Here is a 23,743-nt window from a genome sequence, read left to right as displayed (position 1 = left end):
ATTAATTCCATTGTATTACCCTTATCTAAGAAGTCCATTATCTTGTCATAGAATCGTATTAAATTAGTCTGAAACAATCATCATCTGATAAATCCATATGTTTTGTACCATTTCTTTCCATGTTGTTAACTATCCTTTCCTTCAGTATCTGTTCTAGTACCATGTGTACTATTGAGGTCAAGCTAACAGGCTTGTGATTGCCTGGGACACTCTTCTCCCTTTTTTTGAAATGGACATTATGGCTGCTTGCAGATGTTTCTAAAAAGGCACTTTAAATTCTCTGCACTCCCATGCCAAGCCCAGTGCATGCCTAGAAGATGCAGCACGTTAGTTGGACCCGGCTTGCCCGACATCTGTATAGATCAGGCACTTTAGTGAGGCTTTTTTGGTAATTTTATCTAATTGCTGTTTGAATCAGCTTTATCTAAAAGCACCAACAAGCCCCGCTGAAGCACCCGATATATACAGATGCTGTGGAGCTGGGTTGAAGTAACACGCTGCTTCTTTGGGTAAAGTGCCTTGTGGGATGGTGGGGTGGGGTTGTTTTTTTTTTAACATCTTCATGCAGCCTGTATGTACTGCTAATCTAGTCCTAAGTATTGTTTGTGAGTTTACGGAGTCCACAAAAATCTATGCTAGAAGAGTTGCTGTTTCACATGTCAATTCCTTTAGTATTCCAGGATGGAAATTATCCAGCTGCTGCCCCACCCTTTGCCCTTTTGGTAACATCAAGCAGTCTTAGTTTTCCTTCCCTAGCAGGTATGATATTTTCCCTCTGCATGTCCTCATAGCCATGTGGTATGCCACTAATATCCTCTTACCTCTTCATCCTGATTAAAGACTAGGGCAAAATATTTGTTCATTTTTTTGGCTACATCTAAGCTGTCTTTGATCTCCACTTTAACTTAAGCATATAATGGCCTCACTTCTTCCCTCCTGATTCTCTTTTTATTTATACAACCAAAGAAGCTTTTGCTGTTAGTTTTAATGTGTTTCTAAAGCTTACACTAAACTTAAGCCTTAAGCCATTTCTACTTTGTTCTTGCATTGTCTGACCACAGAACAATATTTCTTCTTGTGAAACCTAAGACTTGAGAATGAACACAGTTTTTTGTCCTTAGTGAAGCCCCAGCCCCACAAACATTTATGCACTTGAATTCTTGGTTGACTGTTGCGATACTTGAAGTGAAGCATGGGTAAAGATGTGCAGGATCAGGGCCTAAAAGTATGAAATGTTCTTCTTACCAAAAAAAAAGATTATTTTCGTACAGCACTTCAGACCTAAATTCTTTTCTCTAGTGTCAACAGAAGAGAAGAACAAGCAATATTGTTTGTTTTGGGAGAAGTGCTACTTGATAGTTTATATATATATATATATATATATATATATATATATATAGCTGCATTATATAATGCAGCTAGACCACATGCATAATAAATCTAGAACTACTTGCATGATGGATTGGCAGAAGAAAACTGGGGCATAGGGTCATGCTTGGAGAAAGGTAGCTTATATGATGATGGGAGAGAGCTAGCCTAGCTGTCTTGCACTGTTTTCCATGCCTCAGAAATTACAAAGATAAGCTCCCAAGAGGAGGAAGGAATGTCCTTCGTTGTTCATGAGTTTTGTTTTGTGGTTGGGTTTTTTTGTGACATCTTTCGGGCACACGCTGCCTCAGGTGACCTAAAGAAGGACATTTTTTGCCCAAAAGCTTGCCAGACTTCTCTTCCAACTATACAGTTGGTCCAGTAAAAGATATCATAAAAAACCCTTGTCTTTTGTACATTTCCTGAACCATCATGGCTACAGCAGCACACCAACCTTCCTACTTCATTGTTCATATGCTGTCTTCAGCCAGACACTGAAACCAGCATTACCTGGAAGGAATGTCACGATGGCACAGGAGGAGTTGAAGATATTGAAAAATAAAAGAGAAATGAAAAGGATATTTCAATAGCCTTGTTCCTCCTATCTAAAAAAAAACACAAGCAAGATGTTATTTGAAAGGATCAAAAAAATTGTACTGGCATATGTACTACTTTGTTCTCTTTAGGTCCTGTACTTTATTGATAGAAGTATTTTTTTTTCCCCAGCATGTGGATATAGCAGCACTGTTGATTAAATACAACACATGTGTAAATGCAACAGATAAATGGGCATTCACACCATTGCATGAAGCAGCACAAAAAGGAAGGACACAGCTGTGTGCTCTGCTATTAGCTCACGGAGCAGATCCAACCATGAAGAACCAAGAAGGTCAAACACCTTTAGACCTGGCAACAGTAAGTTCATATGATAAAGCATCAAAAGCTGTTGCAATGAATCAGGTTTGCATATTAAATGACTATCAGTGTTTCCACTGCACCAGTGGTCTTCATGCTGAAATATGGGAAATGTAGTGTGGTAATGACCCCTGTGTCACAAGCCCCATCACTGTACACCCATAGACTGAGATCCCAGCATGTCTTAAAATTTAAGATATTCTGCCTGTTTACATTTAGGTTCATTCTCAGCACCTTGATTTTTCCAAAGCTAAATGTATCCACCTAAAATATCAGTGGTTGGGGCGTCAGCCATGGTACTTTTTTTTCCCTCTTTAAACCTGTGAAGTAAATCAAGTGAGGCTCTGGAAAAATCTCCGTGTTCAACAGTGGCTATTATCAGTTCCTGAACAGCTTCTCTATCCTTTTTTGGCAACACATAATTCCAAGGCAGTAGAGCTAGAATGACCTCCAAATTAATAAACAGCTGTAGGTTGTATTGAAAACTGGCAGCTTTAGTTGTTTTTTATATCTTACAGGACGCATGAATATTCTAGGTTCCATATCTCCCTATTGTTGATGGTTGCTGTATGGGAAGTGGCAGGCACAGAGAACTGTGTAGTAGATAAAATCCGGTATCAGGAGAGAGAGCCACATGAGACAAAGAAGTGAGGGTGGGGAGAAGTCAAACTGAGTTATTTAAACAATTCCCCAAATAAATTCATATTGCACTGTCTCCCCTCTCCTTCATCCACAGTTGTTCTCATTTGATCCTGGAAAATGGTGACTGAAAAGTTTGCACAAATTTGCAGCTATGTATTTGCCGACCAACAGTGAAATGGTGGCGATAAGACTTCCCATCATCTGTCCCCAGTAGCTGAGTAGTTAGGACAGTTGTCTTGGAAGTCTGAACTTGGATTTCTCTGATACCTTACCTCTGTCATCTAATCACCAGGCCACAAGTCAGGCATTCCTTTTGAAGTTAAGCCTCTGCCCCTTGCATTTAATAGCCATTGGGAAAAAATGGGTGGAGGGCAGTGCTAAGGAAAATTTCTGCGTTGTCGAGGACATAGCTCTGATCTATGGGCCCAATCTGTTTGGGATGGCAGCCACATTACTGAGCCATATATATCCTCTGCCTTGCTCTCTTCCTCCTGGCCCCACAAATCATGTGTGTCCCTCTTGTGGCTGTCCAGGGGGTCATCTTCAAAGGAGCATCAGAGAGCAGCTTCCATTGATGTTTGCCTAGTGGTTAGTCTGTGAAATAAGGTTCAAACTCTCTCTGGATGATGGGAAACCTAGATCCTGGGTCTCTGACTTCACAGTCAAGTGTGCTAGTCACTCGACTGTTGCAGACAAAAGGCAGAAAGTCTGTCCTCCTCTGGTGTCTAACATCTGTTTCATCCAGCTACACTTTTGGCATTAGATACATTACACAACCACAGGGGGTGCATACCCATAGCTAGGCATGTGTACAACTGATACATAACCTACTGCGCATGTCTAGCCTCCACAAGCATGTAGTCATCTGCACACACAGGTTTACATGTCTACTAATAGTATGCCACCCTATGCATAAATGCCAAAAAATGGCCCCTTAGGCTGGGAATAGAATGCCACCATATGTGGCTAATGCATTTCATAAGTAGGGAACTATCAAATAAGAATAGCGAGGTGCTTTATTCCTATACAAGGCATTAGTGAAACCATTACTAGACACTCTGTCCAGTGCTGATGTCCATATTGTTAGAAGGATGTTAAATTTGGAGAGGGTTCAGAAAAGATCCATAGGAATAATTTGAGGTCTGAAAGAAACTGCCTTACAATAAGGGACTTAAGTTCAACCTAGTTTCATCAAGAGAAGGTGGAGATGATTGAACTGCATGAGTACCTAGATGAGGAAGGGATTTTTGATAGTAAAGGTCTATTTATTTCACCAGACAAAAAGCATAATGAGATGCAGTGGTTAAAACCTGAAATGAGACAAATTCAGACTAGAAATAAGATGTATAATTAAACTTGGGAAAAACTTATTAGGGAAATGGTAATTTTCTGTCACTTCCCATCTTAAAGTAAGACTGGTTATCTTGCAAAAACGAATATGTTGACTCAGGCAAAAGTTGCAGGCTCAAAAGAGGACTTTCATGGTGGGAGTCCTTGGTCTGTGTTATGCAGGATGTAGTTTAGATGATTATAAAGTTTCTTTTTGTCTAAACCTGCATGGAATAGCCCTTTCCTGACAGAATGTAAAGTTAAATCATAGAATCATAGAAAATTAGGGTTGGAAGGGACCTCAGGAGGTCATCTAGTCCAACCCCGTGCTCAATGCCGGACCATTGATCCTCAGAACAAAATTGAAAATAAGCAAGCTAGTCTTCAAAAGTTGTTTTAAGCTGTGTGAATGTCTGAACAATCCAAAATAGTCTTCTAAAAGGGTCCCTTCTAAACGAATACCTGTTCAAGGATAGGTTTGTTTTTGGAGTTATTTTTTTAACGGGAAAATTAGAATTATCAATTGAAGGTATCTTTTTCTTTCCCTAGATAGTGATTTTAATGAAAATGAGGCCTCACTTAAATAATGCTTCCTGTTTTTCAGGCAGATGACATCAGAGCTCTGCTGATTGATGCAATGCCTCCAGAAGCCTTGCCTACCTGTTTTAAACCTCAAGCTACTGTCGTTAGTGCCTCTCTAATTTCACCAGCATCTACTCCCTCTTGTCTCTCTGCTGCCAGCAGCATAGATAACCTTACAGGGCCTCTGGCAGAACTAACAGTAGGAGCAGCCTCCAATGCTGGGGACGGAGCAGCAGGAACAGAAAGAAAAGAAGGAGAAGGTAATTTTGCTCCTGGATTACATTAGCTTGCTGAAATAATGTTGGTTGGTATTTGCAGTTTGCTTTGTGTAATCAGGCAGGTACATCCGACTAACCAAAAATACTGTAAATGCTGAACTCCAGGAATATCCACAACTCAAAGGGACTGAAATTTGTTGTGTTGTGCACAGAGATGGTCTCTCCTTTTTGGGAACTGTTCTTCTTAACTTTTCATTAGTGATTAAATCAGGATTCAAAGGGGAAGGATCTCTGATAGGTTTCATACATTTTCACCATTGCTGTTGTTTAGAAAACCTGATGGGTATATCTGGGTAGCAAAACTGATCTGATACCAGTGTGCCTCTGTGTACCTTTATAACTTGCCATCCTATTTTACTCATTTTGGGATAATATAGTAATCTTGTTTCTCTTATTATAGTCACTGGTCTTGACATGAACATCACGCAGTTCCTGAAAAGTCTTGGTCTTGAACATCTTCGGGATATCTTTGAAACAGAGCAGGTATGGAACAAGCCTAATCACTGGCACACTCGTATGCATCTGCCTGATTAAAGGTAGATTAGTCTGGCCCATTTTGCTAGCATCTCTATTTCCTGCTTTAAAAACCCTGTTTTTAATACCAGTGGGAAAACAAAAGTAACAAAGGAAACTGCAAATGAATTGTGTAAATCTGAGGTCCAGAGTAGAACAAGTCTACTCTGGACCTCAGATTTACACAAATCATTTGCACCCTTCCGTAACGTTTGTAAATTGAATGGTCCCTAATTTCAAAAATTAATTTATAGACTGCAGTGCTTACCTCTTTGCAAAGAGGCCTGGCAGTGCAAATGGCGAATTGTCCAGGCAGGGACAAGCCTTAGCTTGAAGACTAGTTAGGAAAAGAGGAGGGGCTTGAGTTATGGTATCTCCTGCTGAGGCACCTGGGGCGGCAGAGTTCAGCATTAGTTGCAGAGAATCCGCTTGCAGGAAGGGGTGGGGGCAAGAGCAGTCAACCCTGGGATGCTGGAGGACGTGGCCAAACTATCACCCTATATGTAACATGCTGCAGGTTCAAATTAAAGTGCAATACAAACTGCAGAGATACCCTACGCTTTACAAGTAACATCTTTGTGGCTAAATGATCATATTGTGGCTTATTATTTGGTGATAAATTGCTGGACCATGTACCATGTTACAGCATATTGTTCCATTAACATGAATTGCACTTGGAATATGACATCTGCTAGGGGACTGAGAGATTATGTTCCCAACTTGTAGTGTGAGTACTGTATAATTTCTGCAATGATAGGACTAGTCTTTATGACACATTGAAGACCTAGCTACTGATTCTTGTCATCTTTTCAGATAACCCTTGATGTGTTGGCAGACATGGGGCATGAAGAGTTAAAAGAAATTGGCATTAACGCATATGGACACCGTCACAAATTAATAAAAGGTGTAGAGAGACTTCTAGGAGGGCAACAAGGTAAATATGTTGAAGTATCCAAAGATACACATGCTTGCTTGCTTTGATTTATATGGAAGTAGAGTTCCCTGAAATAGTGCACAGCAAACTTGCAGCAGACATCATCTTTTCTCTCCCTCTTTTTTGGGAAATGGCTGCCCACAAAAACACCCAGAAGAATCCGTGCAATGTTCAGGGCACAAGGCCCTGCTAGACTTCTGTAGCATGTGTACAAGGTGGGAGGGGAAATCTTGAGGATCTCAGCCCTTGTGTACCTACCCAATGGCCAGCTGCAACCTGGTGCACAGGTTTGCTCCAAGGAGAACACATATGTATACGCTACTAATACCTCATTCTTGAATTGACTGAACTTTTAGATGTGATGTTATTAACACACACAGGATTTTCTATAAAATAGAAATGGTCAGATACACTAATCTCTCTCTCTCTCTCTCTCTCTTTTTTTTTAAGGCCCATTCATTTAATACAGCATTTGAAGGAATTTAGATTGTACTTACTTGTTATTTTCCTTTAATGTTATGCACTTAGTCCTGTTATCTGCTTATTTAACAAGACTAATGATGGCAACACTGGATAAAATGCAGCTAGCCTGGTTTCGTTTCAGGGATTTTACTCCTTCCATTCTTTCCTCCTGCAGGCACCAATCCTTACTTGACGTTTCACTGTGTGAGCCAGGGGACTATTCTCCTTGACCTTGCTCCTGATGATAAGGAGTACCAGTCAGTAGAAGAGGAGGTATTGTATCTTTGTTTCAAAGTTAGTATGTGAGAGCTGTTTAATGTCTGTCTGGGACAAGGGTGGGCAGTTATTTGGGCTGGAGAGCCACTTAAGTGTTGGTAAGCTGTTGAGGGGAGGGTGGAAATGCCAAGTAATCCTGTCTGGCCGCTGCCAGGAACCTACTTGTCCTGCCCGTTTGCCCACTACGATGAGCTGCTGCTACTGCGCTACATCAGGAAAGTTGGTGTTGGCTGTCCCGGGCTGAGTACCCTGCCCCCCACCCCAACTGGCATGGACTCTGGCACCATGGTGGCAGCAGCTGATGACAGCAGGTGGGCAGGATGGGTGCTCAGCACACTGCATCACACGCTATCTCATGTAGGTCTGGCTGCCAGCGGCCACAATACCAGGACTGCACATGCCTACAGGAAGCCAGAGAGGGTGGAGAAGTCTGTGTGCTGCCTGGTCCCAGCTGCAGAAGCACAGGGCACAGTCCTCCCTCTTTAGGCTCCCTGTAGCAGCCTGTGAGCCAGATAAGATCAATTGGAAGGCCAGACGTGGCCCGCAGGCCATATTTTGCCTGCCTCTGGTCTAGGAAGTTAGCATGCTTCTACACTGAAAAGTGGTTCTCTCAGGGTCTGGACAGAAATTACTTTTGAAATGTTTCCAAGTGTAACAGGCTCAGAAACATTTCAAAAGCTGCAGGACACGTTAGAGCCTTCATGGTTTCCACCAGCTGGTATGCTTCAAGCTTACCAGCTAGGGAGCACTACATGGGCTGCAGTAACCTGCAGCTTTGCTCCCCCCTCCCCCAAGAGGGAGGGAGGTAGCGGGGAAGGGAGAGTGGAGAGAGGGAGTAGATTGGTAAGAAGGGGTCTGGTAGAGGGGGAGGTGGCAAGGGCTTCCTACTGCCAGGATTCTAATGCTCTGTCCCCTGAACTTCCCAAATCCCCTGGACTTCTCCTCTCTCACTCTGAGCAGAGTGGAGAAGTATAAAGAGTATTGAGTTTGTAGAACCTAGCTCCAATGGCATCAGAGGCTTTGGGAGTTAGCAGGAGTCTGGTGGACCTGGCAGTGTCTATCAAGCTGTCCACCCTGCTTTCCCTCTCTTCCCTACAGCAAGGCACTGTGGGATTCTGGAGGACCTGTCCTTGTGCACACATAACAAAACGTGAAACACTTTAAAATACTACCTCATTTAAAGAGATACTATTCTGGAGTGCTTCAAATGCTTAGAATGCTTGTAAGTGTATATGCATTTGTACAGCTGGACCTTTGGAGCTTCATAGGTGTTTGAAATGCTCCAGTTGTTACTTACGTCTACACTTACACTGGGACATGTTGTGTTCCATGCTTTTTGATCACCAGGTGCAGGGTGCCTAGGTCAGACTAAGTTCTTTTCCTTTTTCAAATTGCTGGTGTTCTACCAGCCCCCAAATGTAGGGTGTTTACATTACACCCTCGCCAGTGCCTCCACAGCCCCTTCTTTTTTCCTTTCCATACAGCTTCACAATATGTCACTGATTTAAAATAAAAAGGCAGTGTTAGTGATACAGAAAAAGAGAACCCAGCTTTCACTTAGCCTTGCAGAGCCAAAGCATTTAAAAAGAGTTGAAAGCAGTAAAGCATACTTTGATCTGTGAATCCCTCAGGTCAACTACCAGGGTGAGTAAGGGGCAGGTGTGTTGAGTAGGAAAGAGCCATTTTATATCATGTCTTTCCTCGGTAGCACCACAGCAGCGAACATATAAGCAGCCCTCACTGAATCACACTCATATGACTCCCTAGTGCACTGTTCTGCCATTTGTACACCCCTGTGGTTTTACTTTCCAGAAACTAGTCTGGTCCAAGATCAGCTCTAGTCCAATTAGGTGGTTTTTAATATTGCTGGAAGTCCTTAGAGCTTGGTTGGTCATGTCAAAGCAGGTCCAGGACACCCACAGGGTATCAGAGCAAGAAGCTAAGTGGGTGAGCAAGGGAAAGTAATATCAAGTCATGGGTTGGTATTAATAAGAATATACTAGGACAGGCAAGTGTTCTGTCCTCTCCCTTCCTGAAAGCAGGGAACATGGCATTTTCTCCTGTCTAAACACAGGAAGCAGGGAGAGAGGGCAAATAATATTCCCTACACAGATATGTACCTGGAGGTTGGTGCAACTGGTTTCATTGTTGCCCAGTGGCTGCCCAAGGTTGAATCTTCCTTGCAGGCAGGGCCAGCCATTGCATTTCTCCTCCCATTCACAGTCACCCATTCAGTCTGCTTTTTCTGCAAGGGCATACAGGTTGTAAGACAATGGGTACTGGCAGAGAAACCTAGACAGTGGAAATATGGTTGGTATCCAGAGCAGTGTGTTCCATGGAGGCTATGCTTTCACATGCCTTCACAAAAGTTATCAGTTGGGACTCCTTTTTTAACGGAGGTGTTTGGCAATACTGACCAAAAATAAATCTATAGGAATTGTGTGGCCACTCCCCTCTTCCCACCCTCCCCAAAACTTCAAAGTTTATATCCTCCTCTTGGAGTTTGAACAAAGCTGAGGTCCAGCTTTCCTGAAGTCCAGATCACGATTTTTCCTTGTAAAACATACGTTTGTACAGGAGCATTAAAAGGTTTACCTGCCTGGGGTCATAAATGGCAAGAGATTTGGGCAGGTGATACATAAGGTATTACATACAAAATGGAAAATAAACAGATTACGCTTTTAAAAGCTCTCACCTTGAGCCTGGAACCTATCGTGGTGTACCCATTTCCATAGGAAGAAATGGCATTAAGCTATTTAGGGTATGTCTGATCTGTGACTTAGGATGTTATCGTACAGATTGTTTGCGTAACTTAACAGTGAGGCCTGGCATGACAACCTTGTCAACAAGTGTCAGGAATCAGGATGTGTGAAACACTTCATGCCTAGAGGCTGTTTTAGTAACCAAGCAGCAGGTGCTCTAGAGAAAGTGTCAGCCCCTCAAGCTGCAAAGTTCTTCCCAACACTACCCTTTTTCAATACTCAGTCTGTCACTTTCTGTGTTTCAGGACTATCATCTCTCTAGTTTGTTGCTTTTTTTTTTTTTTTTTTAACTTGTCAACAAATCTCTACAAATATTGGATTTTTCAGCTTGGTGGCCAAACAGGAATATAGAACAAGAATTAGTTTAGGGTCAACTTGAAACTCAGCGCTTTATTTCAGGTTATAAAACCTTTGTAAATTTAGGTCTATTTTAAAACAAAAAATGTTTCAAAACAAGAAGTCGTCATAAAAACTTTCAAGCTTTTTAAGTTATCCTATTTTTTCTGAATGAAATTGCATTGTCTGGTGACTATACTCTTTAGGGAAAAGATATGCAGGTCTGCTTAACAGTGCCTTAGAGTTTTAACTGTTGTTTCCAGGTTGTTATAAGATTACAAAATATTTGGAATACCTAGACTGTTGTTTGCTTAGGTTTATAAAGCTATGCATCAGAAATCTAGCAATCCAGAGTTCATATAGTGATTTCATATAGCTTCACTAAGAGCTGCCTATCCAAATAAATAAAGTATTTATTTGAGCTATTTGATGGTGTTGCTTTGACTGCAATTGTCTTCTGAAAATCACAAAAGCGGTAAATTCAATTTTAGTTCTTGGTAGCAAGCAATAGCAGTGTAAAAATGTCACAATGCATTGATCTCCCTGTAACCAAGAAAGGTAGGATTTTATGCATGAGATATACGTTCATTATTATTTCAGTATAGCTTTTCAATAAAGTCATTATTTTTTAGAAGTCTTAATTGGAATTTATATAATATAAACTTTAATTTAGATTCAGTCCAGTTTTGCTGGTATTTTCTTACCTAATTTTTATGGAGATACTGGGTGATGACCATACCAGATTGCAGTTCTTCTCAGCCAAAATCCTGAAGCAATATGCTGTATTAGGTCCTTCTTTATGAATATTTGTAAGAGCATTGCTGTATCAGAATGTGAGGTCTCTTAACTTCAGCTTTTTAGTTGTTTTTTATTCAGTATAGACAAGTTCTTGTAAGTGAAATGATATGACCTTTCATAAATGACCTATCTTTTTATATCATTAGCAAATACCTAGCTTTATGTTTGAAGCTTCTATTTTGTTTCATTTATGTAGATGCAAAGTACAATCAGGGAACATAGAGATGGTGGGAATGCTGGAGGGATCTTCAATAGATATAATGTCATCAGGGTAAGTTTCAAAGACTTAAGAAAATTAGATGGACAGAATCATTTTGATGTTCTGCCCTTTCATGATAAAAATTAACTACAAAAATCTACATGAATATGGTGTTAAGGTAGCCATGGTAAGCACTTGAAAGTAGGAAATGCTGTAATTAAGACTGCCATGCCTCCTATGCACAGAATGAGGCAGGATTCCAGTGGGAGGAAGAAAAAGAAACATGCTCATGTCATTAAAGACTATTGTACCTTATTCACACAAGGGACTGAGATAAGGCTGCAAAAACATCTTTCGTTCTAGGTTGCCTAAATTTTTGAATGTGTGACCTCAGTGAAAACACCAAAATAGTCTCTTTGCTCTCAGTTCTTGTGCTTACCACTGCTGCGACACCCTGAAGCCTTGAGGTGGGGAACGGTCAGTCCTTCTCACACATGTGATGTTTCCTGGAATTATGCCAAAGGTCCTGTAATTTAGACCTTTCAGGCTCCAGCAAAGCCAGCTGAACCTCCCACATTTGCAGACTTCTATCTAGAATCTGTATAACAGTACTCTGTTCTGGCTTAAGGGATTTCCATGGCAAGGGTCTGTTCATTCTGCTTCAGTGGCATTGTCCTCAATGTATACTCAAGATTACCCCTTCTAGTAACCTTGGTAGTGATCGCAAAAGACTACATAAGTCTCCGAAGCACATTCTTTTTTTGCCAAATTAAACCTGGTACCACTGTACTTCTGGGCACTGCCATGTTATATGAATGAGGCATTGTTCTAAAACAGTTTTAACAGCTACACTTGAAATCATCTTTGTTTTTCATCCTTGTTGTTTTTGATAACAGACATAGACAGGCCACCTTTAAAATAATTTTGAATAACATCTCAAGTTTTTGAGCAAACTTTCCACAGTTTTACACAGTACTCCCACTTTCCTGCTGGGAGATCATCATATATGTGTGAGTTCTGTGGGGAAGTCACAGTGCACAACCTCATTGGCACCTAATTGTGGTGAGGGGAATAGATGAAATCTTAAGAGAATTTAGCTGATGAACCTTTAACAAGTCTCTAACAATCACATCCCTACATAACAACATTTTTCAGAGAGTCACAACCAGTAATTGGCCAAAAAAGGCCAGTGTGAGGCATTCCCCTGATATGGAGAATGTCAGCCTAAATCATTTGTGAGAATCATGAGTAGCTGAAAACAGGGTTTTGTAGCAGAAAGTTTTGGGCAGCCTCCCTCTGTCGTGGCACCTCTGCCTTTTTAGCAATGTTGTTTTCAAAGCGAATGCAATAAATGCAGTACTTCAGTTTGCTCTTATATGGTTTATATCTCTTGTACCTTCCCTGTAAAAAATTCTGTTGTGTTGTATGAAATGATATATCATTACAAATTAATTATGTTTGTTTGTTTTTATACCACCATAGATTCAAAAGGTTGTGAACAAGAAGCTGAGGGAGAGATTCTGTCATAGACAGAAAGAGGTCTCAGAGGAAAACCATAACCATCACAATGAACGCATGTTGTTTCATGGTGAGGATGTGGTCTCTGTTCTGTACTTCGTTACTTCCAAAAATTTCAGAAAATATAAATGTTACTCTTGTCATCATCCTGCATTGTGCTTATATTTCAGTATGCTCTGTCCCACACCAGCAACATGTATGGGATTTTAGCCTTGGGTTAGTTTTGAGTCAAAAAGTTATACTGTATATGTAGACTTATGTTAAAAAATGTCCATCCATTTTAGAGGGACCTGTTATGACTAAAATAGGGAGGGCATTTTATGACTATAAAAGAAAAGAATGTCAGGAAAGAGAGACGTGCTGCTGATGGAGCAGGCACGATGTCTGTGTCGGTAAGGGAGACTAAGGGGTACGTATCGAAGTTACAGAAAGAACAAAGATGATGTCAAGATGCTCTCTAGAACTGTCCAGAAATGCCTGCAGATGACAGTTCCAGGAATAGCTTAAACAATAGCACAGGACACAGTAAATGTTGGTTCTATGTAGTGAACAACTGGTTCACTTTTGTCCAGTTGTCTTGATAATGTCAGCCTGTCTTAAGTAAATTGATCCCTGAAAAATGAGTATATTGGGTCAGATAAATTAAACTGCAATTTGAGGGAAGAAAAAGATGTTTTGTAAGATCTATGAAAGGAATAAGAAATGTGAGTCAAATGTAGGGTGATGATAATGATCATTAAGTCGCACACATTTATGGCAGCTTATCAAGTATGGCCTTCCTTTCAGTTCACTGAATGGCTCTTCAGATATTTTATTTATGTATTATAAACAAACAGTATCCTCTTAATGGAGAAAGTTTGCCATAATTTTGGTTTCTAATCTATCTATGCAAATACCATTTGATTTTTTCCCCTCTCTCTTCTTGCTAGGATCTCCTTTTATTAATGCTATTATTCACAAAGGATTTGATGAAAGACATGCATACATTGGAGGGATGTTTGGAGCTGGAATTTACTTTGCAGAAAACTCTTCTAAAAGTAACCAGTATGTGTATGGAATTGGGGGAGGAACAGGCTGCCCAACACACAAAGACAGGTCCTGTTACATCTGCCACAGGTGAGTTTGTAGTGGAGTTGGCTGACAGCAGTTTTGGCCTCCTCTACAGTTCTGGACAAAGGATAAATTACAGCAGAAGAATTGCTGCTTGAGATTGATCATGGTTGGGAAAATCCAGCCTACATTTTGTCAAGGCTGAACAGACAGGGATATACATGCTGTAGGTCTTGAGGAAGATTGAAATGTACATCTAGATACCAGAAGTGACATTCTTTTTTATTCCTAGTCATCTGTGTGTCCACATGTGCCTTTCCGGTCATTAAGATTCCAAACATGACAAGTCCGTCTTGGAATTCTGTTCGTGGCTGCCTATGCCTGCAGCCTTGCAGGCGTACATTGCACAGACTGGGCATGGAAGTAGGTTGTGTGCTGACCATGTACACGCAGCCCTTGTAGATGCACAAAGACCTTAGATACCAGAAATGCTGTCAACAAAAAAACATGACTACCAGACTCAGGAGTGAAGGAGGGCTGAGAGGGAAAAGCTTCCTGTCTTTTGCCCATAATAGCAAAATGATTATGACCCTCACGTAGGGATCCAGAGGCCCTGGGTTCTAGGTTCCACCTCACCCAGAGAGGCTTTGAACTTGCTTCTCTCTGATTTCCCATTACAGTGCTGTAATTCACAAGTCAGTGTGACTTACAGGGGCCAGGGAGAGAAGTGAAAGCTAGTGGCAGTGTGGTTCAGGGAGGTGGTTGCTGGCCTGAAAGAGTAGGGGCCTGGGCTCAGTGTTGAGCTAGTGCTCCTGGTAAGGTAGGAGCTTCCCCTTCCACCCAGTTTTCCCCATGACTATATTAAATACAAGGGACAGAAGAATACCAGCGAGGGCTTGGATAATGGCTGATCTGTAGTATAGTAATTGGAGTGCTGTGCTGGGAAATCAGAGGGGCCCAAATTTAAATTCCCTCTGGTTCAGGGGGGCCTCAGACCTCAGTCTCTGGCTTCCCAGGTGGGTAGCCAAGTCACTGGAACTATGGGGCCAAAACACAGGTAGTCTCTCCCTGTCCCCTTCCCTCTCCCCAACTGCATACACAGGCTTCAGGGGCCTGAGCATAAATCGCATTTTTGGCACAGATAAGCAAATATGGATACTTGAATGACCAGGACGGAAATACGATACCAATCCTGAGTGCACAGTGGGCATAAATAAAAGTGAACAGTGGTTTATTTGAGTGAGGTTGGAAACTAAGCAAGTCATGGAAAACAATGCAGATTGGACTTCAAGCAATCTTTAAAGTTGCTTGCTTTCCCAAATGGTCTCTTCTGGCAGAACAGAACCATGACTCTTCACTCTGAATGTGTTGCAATTAACCAACATGAAGTGGTGTGCCAGAAAGTAGAAATCCATGAAATTTGTGAGTGTGACTGACTTGGCTTTGCTTCTCACTGAAGTATATCAGCTGGGTTTGTAAGTCACCAGCCTTCGTAGAGTAGAGGCTTTGGCACCTCTCCTCCCTAATCATTGGGAGTGAGGTAATTTAAAGTTGAGCAGCCTATAATAGCTCAGCTGAAAATACATGGAGCAAGAGCCTCACATGAGTACTTGAACAGAGTCAGCTATGCATCAAGACATGCTGTTCTTGTAGAGTTTTGCTTTGCCTCATATAATTCATTACAAAAGTATGTGCTTAACTGTCTTTTATGAAAGCTTGAGGGAAGTGGTTTTGAATAAATTAAAACTCCAAAAGTTTGGGATTGTTTTTAAGGTTTTTAGAGTTGTCTTCTGATGCAGCAAGATTTTTTTTAATGCGCTGTTCTTATCTTCCTCTTAGACAAATGCTTTTCTGTAGAGTGACGCTTGGAAAATCCTTCCTGCAGTTCAGTACAATGAAAATGGCTCATGCCCCTCCGGGGCATCACTCTGTAATTGGCAGGCCAAGCGTGAATGGACTTGCATATGCTGAATATGTTATCTACAGAGGAGAGCAGGTACATGGATTATAAAGCTTTAGAATAATAGAATGGGCAAAACCAAGACTTTCGGTGGCTGTATCATATATCAGGACTGTGTGCTAGTCTGCAGGTCAGGGCATAGCAGAGGCCAGATCTGCAGCTAGGGTAAATAGCTTCCTTGTCTCCCGTAGAGCTACACTAATTAATCCATGTAGTATTGTGCCTCAGCTGTGTATGAATTCCTCTTCCTCCTTTTTAGTATTTCTAGAGCTTCCAAAAGGACAAGCACACCAGTGTCCTCTTTGCTTTGTATTAGCATATTTCCTTTCTATCATCCATTTATTTTGAATATCTGAAAAGCCCTATGCATAGTCCCAAGCTCAGCAAAGCTCCAAAATGCTGTATCCACAACTCAGTGGAATAGAGCCAGCCAGTGCAGTGCCTGCAGAGAACCCTTAGTGAGAGGCTAGGAGGACAGCTTAGTTAGATGTTTGTTGTCCATTCGGTATTTTACCTTGCTGCTTTTAACGTTTTCACATCCCTAAACAGAACCCTGGCTGGTGACTACTAGCTGACCAGCCAGATGCTAGAATCTGTATTCTGTTACACTCTTAAGGTAGTTACAGGCTATAACTAAGCCAGCATATCAGCTTAGGAAGAAGGGGACCATATATAACACTGTGGTTGTAGGCTTCATTTACCCATCCATTGTGTAATGGTCATAGGAAGAAGCCTCCTTTTGTCAAGATTTCTGCCTCATTTTAGTTGGTCCCTAAGAGCCAGATCCTATTCCACTTCTCAGTCTGCTTTTATATTAACTCTGGTTCTGTACTACTGTGTACAAGTCCCTAAAAACTGTTAACATGCTTACTTTTGTAACATGCTATCTTGTTTAAAAACGTGGAACCATACGGGTGTCAGTGTTCAGGTGTCAGGAGCTCCCATTGTCAATGGCACCGAGTGCTGAGAAAACAGGCCCTTAAAATCATCTTTGTCTGCCATTATCTGTTGCCAGTAGACATCTAGTTCTGCTGCTGGTTTCCCCTCTGCTCTCCTGCTCAGGAATAGTGGCAAAAAAGCAGCGTGGGAGCAGAGGAAGTAGTCGCACAGCGCACCCAATGGAAAGAGCTGTGGTGTCTGCAGATGTGAAAGGAAAATGAAAAACACAAAGAATGGGAGACAGTGGGAGGCCAGTGTTAATGCTGAAACATCATTATTACAGTAACAGATGTACAGTAGCCTGTTACTGTTTAAAGTACAGTCATGCTGCAGAATAAATGAAGCTCAAAGTCTTAACTCGCTGTCCATAACCCTGCATACAGCAATGGTTTGTTTCTCCGCTTATTTTCAGGCTTACCCAGAATACCTAATTACATACCAGATTGTGAAACCAGAAGCTCCCTCACAGACCACAACAGCAGCAGAGCAAAAGACCTAGTAACTGTAGAGCAGTGAAGAAAAATATGGTTTAAATCTTGGACTGTGTGATGTGCGTTTCAGAAAATCAATATCGTATAAAATTCTTGACAACTTGGAAATAAGCTGTATGTCTTTTATAAAGCATTGCTATATTGAGAAATATAATATGAGTAACTGATGCAGGCTCCACTGCTACTGTTCCTGTTGAGGAAATGTTTACAAGGGACTGCCTTTTAATAACATATCTCAGGCTCATACTCACTGCAGTAACCATGTTACAATGCGGCTTTGATCTAGATTTTGGGAACATTATTCTACAAGCAGAAAACTTAACCAGTACTACTCCACATTTTAATATTTCAAACACTACTGTTCTGGTTATTTTATTTACAGATAAATTGCATTAAACCCATCATTTCTTTTCAGCCTACGGCATCCATTCTGTGTTTTAAGGTGATCTTATCTATTTATTTTACTACTTTTATATTCCGAAATTGAGCCAGAACCTTCTTAAAGATGTTTTGCACAAAGTCAGGTTGACTAAATCATTAACAATGCAATATGAGTTTCATCCAAGAAGGGGCTAGGTCTTGTTTTTCAGTTTAGGGGTCTTTTGCACTTCAATGAGCAAATGTAGCTACAAGCATAACTTTAGGGTAGAAGCAAATCATGTTTCAACTTGCTGCTTAGTCTACGTGTCAGTTTTCTAGGGAGATCTCTAGGAATTATTCACAAGCCTCATCAATTATATAAAGCTGCCTCTTGTGCTTGGTAAAACTTTATGAAGCACGTCATCGCCCTCTGCTGGCTAAACTATAGCTGTTGCTATAAATGAAAGTTTAATAAGACTGCTTTGATAAGATTGTGAAATGTTCTTGAGTGACCGTGGCATATGGTTTAATAGGAGCTGGAAATTATTGGGTAAAAAGCAAAAATATTGTGTGCACGTCTGTGAACCCAGGTGTGTGTTGAAGAGGCCCCCACAAGTAAGAATGATGGGTTTTTAATGTTGGGTTCATGTCACATCTTCATGTGCAACATCAGCATTGAAGAGCTTACATCATTTTTAAAAAAATTAATGCATTTATCTTTCCACCTGTACGTCACTGATTTTAAACATCAGTTGGAGAACAAAGCCAGGGCTCGTTCATCCTAATCCCCCCTTACACGTTCCTGATTTCATTTTGCCGGGGTAGAAGAAAGTTATTGTCAAACATTGCTTCATACCTTATAAAACCAATGTCCAACATGGAGGATGCTAATCTAGCACCAGCAAATATTGGCTCCTTGTTTGGTTTATACCTCTCAAATTTGGAGAGGAGAAAGTAAAAGAATCAAATGATTTTAAGGTTTGTTTTGTAACACCTTATGTCACGAGGTGCCCTGTAGTGTTTGTTATGCAGTGCAAAATGTAAATCTAAGAGGGCTGTACATTTTACTCATGCCTAACAACCAGAGCTGTTAAATTGCCCATGTTACAAGTCTTGCGCTAATGCTTTTTTCTCCACAAAAAGTACTGAAATGATAGCATAGTGTTGCGCTTACTTTCCAAGTATATCCATATCCTTGTGAATAGGCCTTGTAGGGATTTTTTGACAAACAAAGCAAAAATATCTGAGGGAGTTTTCCATTTTCCATAGAAAAATGAGGGAGAATTTTAGAGCTATTCTGGCAGAGCGCAAATTTTACCACTTATAAAGTTAGTTGTTTGACGCAGACTTGTGAAAGTGCACGTCCTCTTATATTATGTACCTAAAGAAAGGGTTAGAAGCAGCAGTTCTAGCGATTATTAGTCCTTTTTTTATTTTTCATGAGTCTGCTGTGCTGGCACTGGACATATGATTCTGAGTTTGGTTTTGTGACTCTCTTAAAAACACTTCTTCAGGTCCAAACCAGAACCAGACCTGCTTGTCCTTTTAACTAAATTTCAGTGGCACAAGTTGTGTGTTGTATTTTGGCTACTTGTTTAATAGTGTTAGAATTCAAATGGTCATAACTGGGCTTGGAAGTTTTGTATTCATTATTTAGGGTTTTATGTTTAGTTAACCATGGGTTGGGTTGTGTGCCATCTGCAGTAGAGTGTCAGATAGCTGTGAAAGTGTGCGTTGCCTACCGTCTCCATTTAGACATAGTTTTAAATGGTAAAACGGTTGTGTTTCTTAGTTAAGAGGAGTGGTTAACATGGGTGTGACAGTTCAAAGCTTTACAGCTTTAAAAAACCCACACCTGATTCTGTTGTTGTTTGTTGTTTCAAATATACTAATTGAACTAATGGCTGCTCTCAGTTTCAGCTTGGAGTCCTAAACTTCTAGAAGATAAATATGTGGTCCAATATCTTTGACCTGCCAGTGTTATGTATCTGATGTTCTGTGCAGAGTAAAGGTGCTGTGTGAGGAAATCTTTTGCAGTGGTTTTTGTCTTGTAATGACTTGGTCTTGTAATTGTTCATGGCCAGACATTGGAAAATGCATGTGCCTGATGCATCTGCTAAAGGTCATTCACATATCGCAGAAGCCAGATATGGTTCTCAGCAAAAGAAAACGAGGGCGGTTCTTGGCTGCTGTACTTTCTGATAGCTCCTTTACAGCTTGGACCATGTGGGGATTGACCCTCAAATATTCAGCCCGTGTACTTGTTCTGCTGAAAATAAATAACAAATTAGCCCTGCTTCCAGTGGCAGAGCCCACACCTGAAGCCAGAGGAAGAACCTTTTAGAAGAGGAGGGTGCTACATTCACTGAGTGGCTGAATTTGCTGCATCTTGATCCTCTTTATCCTATAAAGTGGCATTCAGGTGCATAGGCCTCTCATGTAAGCCTTCCTGGATAAGGCGCATACCTTGTACACATGCTCTCACATACACACCTGCCACTAGCAGTGAGAATGCTCAAGGCTCCAAAAGGCCTGCAAGTGTCTCAGCATGAGAGTGTTTGATGGAAGGGCAAATCCATTCCCAGTGCATTCAGGACATTGCATCCCTGACCTTGTAATACCAGTGGAGACACGTGAGGAGTTCAGTGTTCAGGACATGAGCTAGGGTCTCCAGATGGAAAAAACAACCCAAGCCCTGCCATCCCATCAGATGGGCATGGGCAGTTTCCACTGACTGGATTTCTGTTAACTGGCTGTGAGCAGCTCCTTTCCTGCCCAGCTAACGGAAAACACTCAGTCCAAGATATGAAGAGACTAGCAGACTTCTTTTCAGAATGTGCTTGACTTTTACCACTTTGTGTGTGGAAATCTGTGGAAGCATTTTGGCTGAGGGGAAAGAACAGGGTTATATCTTGGGCCTGTCAGCCTTTAACAGGATCCCTGTAAGGCAGCGAATTGTGAAGCTTCTGCATGCTTTGCCACATAACCAGTACAATAAAAGTGCTGCTTAAAATAAATTCCACTAGCATTGTTTCAATGAGACACATAAATGAGGTAGCTAATATACAGTTTTACAGTCTAACATTGCAACTGGAATGTCAGCAAAACTTCTGTTACATAAAAACAGAAATAAGAGTACAATACCTTCATAAGGTGTATCTTTTTTGTCTGCTGATCTCTTCAGATCCCAGCTCCATTAAAGATTATTCCAAACTCTCTGTATCATCTTAGCGTTTGTTGAGCATATTGTTGCTTTTGATTGCTGAGAACAAGAATGGTGTATCTCTCATCTCTCTCGCACCTAATGTGACCAAATCCCATTCTGACAAAGCAAACCAGAAAATACTATGTTCCCAACACCATCACAGTGTGCAGCAGAAGCTCATCCATTATTTTACCTATGGACATAAACCTTGTTATTCATGACTAATAGGACAGGCCTGAAATAAAATTCATTTAAAAAAGAACTCTCCAAGCTCTACTCTCTGATGTTGGCACTGGTGACAGCGAGGACAGATGCAGAGTAGGTACTTTATCTCCAGTGATTGAATAACTCCTGGAGAAAAGAACTGCCATTCCCAGAGTCAGAATCCCAAGTCTCACAGCCCTGGGTTTTGTAGGCAAGAATGGTATGTGCTTCCAACTGTCTTCATGCACGCATCTGCTCTGACAAGTAGAGACTCCAGGAAACTGCCTAAGCTGGACCCTGCTCTCTTCCATTCTGTTATCTTCTGACAGCTGCAGACCCTTGGGGATTTCTGCCATACCAGCAAATCCCACCAAATCCTGCTGTTCTAGAGCAGTTATAGAGGAGGTTGTTATTGAGCAGTAAATTCTTTGTTACCTAGAATTCACAATATGATTGCTTACAAAATATGACCTGTTTGCCCTTGTACAAGTGCTGGAAAAGAAGTCATGAACAGAACACATTCTGATTGTTTGCACTGTCAGTGAGACTTACATGAAATTAGTGTTAGGTGGGAGTGTTAGTTAGGATCCCGGTCATTTTTGCGGAAAATTTGTCTCAGTTTCCTTGCTGTTGTATGGCTTCAGGGTATCCACGTACAAATGTATGCACAGCTCAGAAGTCCAGAACATGGACTATCTAACCTGTGACTCAGTAGTTGTAAAACAATACTGTAATTCTGGACAAAAAAATTGTTAATGACTCTTCTGGAATTTATGACTTTGGAAATGTTTCTAGACTTTAATCCACTTGTGGGTAAAACTGCTGATGTTCAAGTAATGTAGCAGTGGGCACTCTACCAAATTTTAAAGTAGATGGGATACAAAGAGTAAATGAGTTGTAGTATTCCCAACAAATCTGAATATATGATATATAGGAAACGTCCAAGTTCTGGCACAGCATATGAGAGAAACTTCTGGAGAAAAATAAATGAGTCCCAAGAGTCAGTAGGTGATAAGGGGAAACAAATTATGCATTGCACATTACACAAATACATATGCCTGTCAGTGCTTATTATCTGACTGTTTTGATACATCTATTTCTGTCGCTCTGAATTTTTTGGTGGCAATTTTTAGTGTTGGCTCCCTTAAGTTAATTACTGATGTAGTCTGATTAGCGTGTTTATGTATTACCAGGTAATTTCAGCAGTGCTTTCTTCTGAACATCTGCAGAACTATTTTCGGCTTTGGGAACTGCTCTGGGGACTTTTCTTTGCAACAGCCTTTTGGGCTTATGTGTATTGATCTCTGATTGCTTCCTCTCATCCCCCATGACAATGTATTTGGCTTAGAGTTTTTAGATTTTTGTATAACTTGTCTTAATAACTAGCCCTGTATGTTTCCTCTTGTGTGCCTTCCATTTGACATCCATCTTCTCTAATCTTCACCTTTGTTGTTATGATCTGGAGCTGGGATACCACTTATTTATTTCATCCTCTACCCTCTCTCTAAAAGACAATGAGCAGATTCGCAGCCTACCTACATGGTGGAACTTTAGATAACATCTCTGTAACAACTGAGTTTGTTCTATAATTGTGCTTTGGCTAATTGTCTGATCTGCAGTACTTGTAACAGTTTAAAATTCAATAAATACATTTTTAACAGTTGTTCTGTAAAAGCTTAATGTTTATGCATATCTCATCATTCTGCAAGTAGATTCAGATGTCTGCAATGTGAAATACTAAGGTCTCATTGAGAATAAGATGCTTTTCTGAGTTACTTGAATACCTTTAGTCAGCTGATGACAGATTTCAGATTTGATGCACGAACCCATGCACACTCATAGAGTCACCGCACTAGCCTTTCAGCTCAGGCTCAAATGTTAATGAGGTCACGAGTGAATAGGAAATTGGTTCTTTTCTAGTTTCACTTATGAGATCATCACTTAATTGCACACAAGTGGCAAAGACTTTGCTAGGACACGCCTAAGCTTTGGCCAGCTTTTGGGTTGAGATTGTTGAACAGTGATATGCTGGTAAAGGATTCATTGAGAGAGAAACCCTGGCAGCCCAAGGGAGAGGTGAGTGAGATAATGCATAAAGGTTGGTCCCTTCTAGTCACAGTCCTGCACAAGGTGCTAAACCAAAGTCCTTGGTGGGGGAGCACATAACCCTTAATGTCATTGCAAAGTGGCACATCTAAGGTGACAGGTAGAAGCTGCTCGGTACCCTGCACACCCCAGGACCCTAAGCAGTGCCTGGTTCTGGCAACTTGTGGGGAAGAAGCCCTGTGGCTTTTATACAATCTAGCTCTTCTGGCAGATTTGCAGAAAGCAAATTTCAGCCTTGTCACGGGCATAAACAGAAAGGGCCTAACTGGACCCATGTGCTTTATCCATGCCAGAAAGAGAGGGCACCCAGCCCACCCCAGGAGAAGCAAAGGCAAAGGACTTACCAGACCATGATCCTCACTGCTCTGTGCCATCCCATCTGCCTACATGGAACACACTCCTACAGCCACAGGAAATGTATCTTGGGAACAAATCCCCACCATTTCTGTAAGCTCAGGGGGTTTCTATGTGCACAAAGGGGACATTTGTTGGACAACCACTGTGCTGGCATTTACT

The 23,743-nt window shown here is 41.2% G+C and overlaps 1 protein-coding gene across 1 annotated transcript in view; it reads left to right on the top strand.

Moving 5' to 3' along the window:
• TNKS (tankyrase) overlaps positions 1-22,784 on the top strand; it is a 255,631-nt gene extending 232,847 nt beyond the window's left edge. Inside the window, exons 18-27 of the mRNA XM_059722215.1 lie at positions 2,095-2,283; positions 4,859-5,096; positions 5,515-5,597; positions 6,441-6,561; positions 7,199-7,296; positions 11,392-11,466; positions 12,877-12,982; positions 13,842-14,028; positions 15,802-15,958; positions 17,274-22,784. Of these exons, the coding sequence (XP_059578198.1) occupies positions 2,095-2,283; positions 4,859-5,096; positions 5,515-5,597; positions 6,441-6,561; positions 7,199-7,296; positions 11,392-11,466; positions 12,877-12,982; positions 13,842-14,028; positions 15,802-15,958; positions 17,274-17,360 (1,341 nt within the window). The 3' untranslated portion in view covers positions 17,361-22,784. The remainder of the gene's footprint in view (positions 1-2,094; positions 2,284-4,858; positions 5,097-5,514; positions 5,598-6,440; positions 6,562-7,198; positions 7,297-11,391; positions 11,467-12,876; positions 12,983-13,841; positions 14,029-15,801; positions 15,959-17,273) is intronic.
• Positions 22,785-23,743: the final 959 nt, after the last annotated feature.

This window comes from Alligator mississippiensis, chromosome 2 (genome assembly GCF_030867095.1).
Source record: "Alligator mississippiensis isolate rAllMis1 chromosome 2, rAllMis1, whole genome shotgun sequence".
Taxonomy (NCBI): domain Eukaryota; kingdom Metazoa; phylum Chordata; order Crocodylia; family Alligatoridae; genus Alligator; species Alligator mississippiensis.
This window is presented reverse-complemented; position numbering and strand designations above follow the sequence as displayed.